Raw genomic sequence first — 4,095 nt, forward strand, 5'->3', positions numbered from 1 at the left:
CTTAGAACACAAAGAGAGAAATTTATAGCCCAAACCTAACAAAGTTTATTCTTTTTCTCAGGTTATGTCTATAGTTGATGATATTCTTGAGAAACTTCCTGAGGAGTACAATGTAGCAGAGATGATGACAAAGATAACAGAACGAAGCCCATACACATTAGTGTGCTTTCAGGAGTGCGAGCGCATGAATCTTCTGCTAGCAGAAATAAGGAAGTCCCTCAGTGAGCTCGATCTTGGCTTAAAGGTAGAGTTTACTGTGTCTGTGTACTTCCAGCTATACTGTGTACAGTAATAATGGGAGCATTATATAGTAGCAAAGGGTTTTTTCTCTGTCCACAGGGAGAACTCACCATCTCCTCCAGTATGGAGACTCTACAGTCTGCACTGTTCAATGATTTTGTCCCAGATTCCTGGGCCAGGCTGGCTTTCCCCTCCACCAAAACACTGACATTCTGGTGAGTTTTCAGTCTGTCGTCTGTATTTTTTAACTCAAACTTTATTACTTCCTTTTTAATATTCTGGTATTACCTTTACATTCCCACATTGTTGATAACGGTGTGTTTATTTTTTAGGTTGAGTGATCTAATATGTAGTTGTCATGAGCTGGACAGTTGGACTCGAGACTTTGTTCTACCTGCAGTTGTTTGGCTCTCAGGACTTTTCAACCCACAGTCTTTCCTCACTGGTGAGATTCCAATCGATGCAGAAGAAGACGCTTTTGACAACACGAGCACCAGTAGACCGGAAATATTAACATGCAGTCGTGTTTTACAGCTGTGCTGCAGAGTATCGCTCGCAAGAATCAGTGGCCGCTGGACAACGTGACTCTGACTGTGGATGTAACAAAGAAGATGAAAGACGACTTTGGACATCCTCCAAGGGAGGGAGCCTACATCCATGGCCTCTTCATGGAAGGTCAGATTTATTTCACCAAGAAAAAGAAAAAAAAATCCATCCAGTGCATGTTGTTGCATTTACCAAAATTCTTTGTCAGTTTTTGACAGCATTGTACAAAATTTAAATGTTGCGTAACGTGTCCTTTGTCTTTTTAGGAGCACGTTGGGACACTCAGTCTGGTGTCATCTCGGAGGCGGTCTTGAGGGATCTGACCCCAGCCATGCCGGTGCTGTATGTTAGAGCTGTGCCTGCAGAGGAGCAGGAGCTCAAGAACACTTTCGAGTGCCCAGTGTATCGCACTAAACAGCGTGGGCCCACATATGTCTGGGCCTTCCACCTCAGAACCAAACAGCCTCCAGCCAAGTGGGTTGTGGCTGGAGTTGCATTACTCTTGTCTGTGTGAGACAGAATTGAAGTTTGAATAAGGTATTTTCTTTCTAATATCTACTCACAATGTTATACAAACAGTATTTAAACTATTTTCTAAACAGTATTGATCATGTTGCAATACAGTTTAACACTAAACTGTCTTACATCTTAGTTATAATTACTAACCACAGTAATACAATTTTAGCATCATGTTTTTGTTTTCATATGAATTTAGAATTTTTGAAAATGGAGTCGATGAATACATTTTGAATTAAAAAGTGAAGAAAATAAGGAAGTAGATTTACTTATCAGATGGTGTTGAACCTGTTGTCTGACACTGTTGCATGTCTCCCTTGAGTCTGTCCATGATTTGTTGGAAGCTTATGTCTCCATTTTAGAGCATGTAATTCTGGATGGGGAGCATATTTTATTGGAAGGTCAAGATTAAAAAAGCTCTCTGGCTGCCCTCTGCTAACTGAATGATACACAATGCTGTCTGGAGGGTTCCTGGGCCAAATTCCCAGGAGATGATGTGCATGGTCGCTATTGACTTTTAAATGAGGTGCATTTGACATTGACCTTTTGTACGGCAGAGGCAGAATACTAACAGACTAGTGTAATTCATTCAGCCGAGCCTGTTGGAAAAACCTATTCAAAGACACTGATAGCTTTGTATGAGAAAGCAACACATTAGATTACCCATCTTTTATCTTTCTCATCTCTCTGTTAGCATCTGATTAACTTAATCAGAACAAAATAAAACCTTTAACTTTGAATGAGTGCAAGGAAAGAGTCACCTTATCAAGAATGTTGTCTTTTTAAACCAATTTAACGGAGGTTAATGGAAAAGTGAGAAGACGCTCAGATTAAATTTGGACTCTGATTATGAATAAAGGCTGTAGGAGTTGTCTGCTGTGTGTCTGTAGATGTATTAGCGGCAGCTCCAAAGTCATAGATAACTTCATGTTGCACAGCACTACAATAAATACATTTGTATCCACTCAAAAGAATTGAGTGAGACGGGAGATAAAAAGTATTTCATTAAAATCAGGCTACACATACTGTTCAAGACGATTGTTTTTCACGTTGTTTAAAAGAGTGCGATCTTTCTGATTTTAATATCTTTAGTGGGAAACGAGGCATGTGCCATGCTAGAATAAACAAATGTCTTTGTGGAATACAAATTACAGCCACTGAATCACACTGGTGTTTTTTGGGGAGGTGGGGGAGGTCAAATCAACACCCTTCTCAAATAAGATTTTCTCCAACGCTAATAACTGTTGTGTTGCTCTTAATTCCTCCCTGCAGCCAAAGTGGCTGCAGACAGACACATGGAAGACAGAAGATTGATTCTGCGTATTGTATTGCAGGGGGGAAATGAAGAACCAGTCTTCCTGCAGATTCTCTTCATCTGCCTTCTCTTCCTCTCATTAGCATGCCGCAGCAGCTATCCAGTCATTTGGTGACAGGGAAATGATACAGTGCTGGCAGTGTTTGGGAGGAAATGGCAGGGTGCGAGGCCCAGAGCAGCAGGGGTCGTGCCACAGATAAGTCATGTTAAAGGCCGAGCAGGACACCTGGTTTAAGGCAAAAAGGGCATCTGGGTCACCCCTCCGCCTCAAAGCACCAAATGTATATATTTTTTGGGATGCTTTTTGTCCTAAAAACATACAGAAATATTTAAAATTGCACTGAACTACAAGATAGTTTTCCAGTTTAAAAAAAAAAAAAAAAAAACTGACAACAAGCAGGGTACATTTCTTTAAAAAATGTGATAAACAAGTTAAGCTACATATTAACCCACAAGAACTACAAAAGTTAGCTGTGGGAGCATTATGTTATTATTATTTAATTCTTGCTCATGTTTAATGGAAATGTGTCTGTGGTGTCTTCATTAAGGACCACAGTCTTTTTAAAGTGAGTGAAGTGAATAACAAATCATGTGCAGTTGACAAAATAGCTGTGAAAAATGTTCATTGCAGTGAGCTGAAGTTCATCAGGGTCTGAGTTACTGAGGCTTCGTCATTTTAACGGATTGAAAGCATCTTCTATACCCACTGCCTTGTGGTTTCCTTTTTTATTCCCTTCTAATCAGTTTGTTCCTCCATTTATGTTAAAAAACCAAAGCACATGAAAATAGAAGACAAACAATAAATTTGTTTATCTTCATATTACATCATATTACAAAGTAGAAGTCGCGAAAATGAGATGAGTTATATTTAACAAAGTCCCCTTTTTTTGTTTTTGGGGGATGTTTAATCGTCTTATATTTCAATAGCTTAAACTAGCTGCAACCGGTGTGAACTCGAGCATTGTTGGTCTTTGAAAGTAACGCTTGCTTTTATGAATGAAGTCGCCACTTTTCAGTTTATTAAAACAGATGGTTTGTGTTGATGGAAAATATTTTCTTTATTGCATGCACAGATGGAAGTGGTGGTCAGTCGATGGCTCGACATGTCATACAGACCAGCCAAAACAGGGCGTCCTGGAACTATTGAACAGAAGTAACATAAGGGTTGTCTATAGAACAAATAAATAATTCTGAAATAAATATCCATATCCAGAATTTCAACACATATTTACACGGTATAAACAGAATCAACTGTACATTGTTGGTGATGAAGCTGATTTTTTAAATGAAACCCTGCTAAAGCATGTTCTTTTCATGACATGGGAGGACTACAAATTCATAATATACTAATCAAACTCTCCAGAATTCAGCATAAAATGCTTCACAATGTCTTATCGAACTGATCTGATGTCAAAGGAGAGTCATCACTCGGCTATACACTATAAAGTTGTTACTACACACTTAACATGAACAAATGG

General features: G+C 39.0%; 1 protein-coding gene across 1 annotated transcript in view; it reads left to right on the plus strand.

The window, feature by feature from the left end:
* The window catches only part of LOC140315710 (dynein axonemal heavy chain 11), a 36,864-nt gene extending 35,507 nt beyond the window's left edge, over positions 1–1,357 (plus strand). The window contains exons 78-82 of the mRNA XM_072393301.1: positions 62–244; positions 340–455; positions 573–685; positions 775–915; positions 1,053–1,357. Coding sequence (XP_072249402.1) covers positions 62–244; positions 340–455; positions 573–685; positions 775–915; positions 1,053–1,300 — 801 coding nt within the window. The 3' untranslated portion in view covers positions 1,301–1,357. The remainder of the gene's footprint in view (positions 1–61; positions 245–339; positions 456–572; positions 686–774; positions 916–1,052) is intronic.
* The last annotated feature ends 2,738 nt before the right edge of the window (positions 1,358–4,095 follow it).

The sequence above is a fragment of the Leuresthes tenuis genome, unplaced genomic scaffold, assembly GCF_036924035.1.
Source record: "Leuresthes tenuis unplaced genomic scaffold, fLeuTen1.0.hap1 SCAF_10, whole genome shotgun sequence".
Taxonomy (NCBI): Eukaryota; Metazoa; Chordata; class Actinopteri; order Atheriniformes; family Atherinopsidae; genus Leuresthes; species Leuresthes tenuis.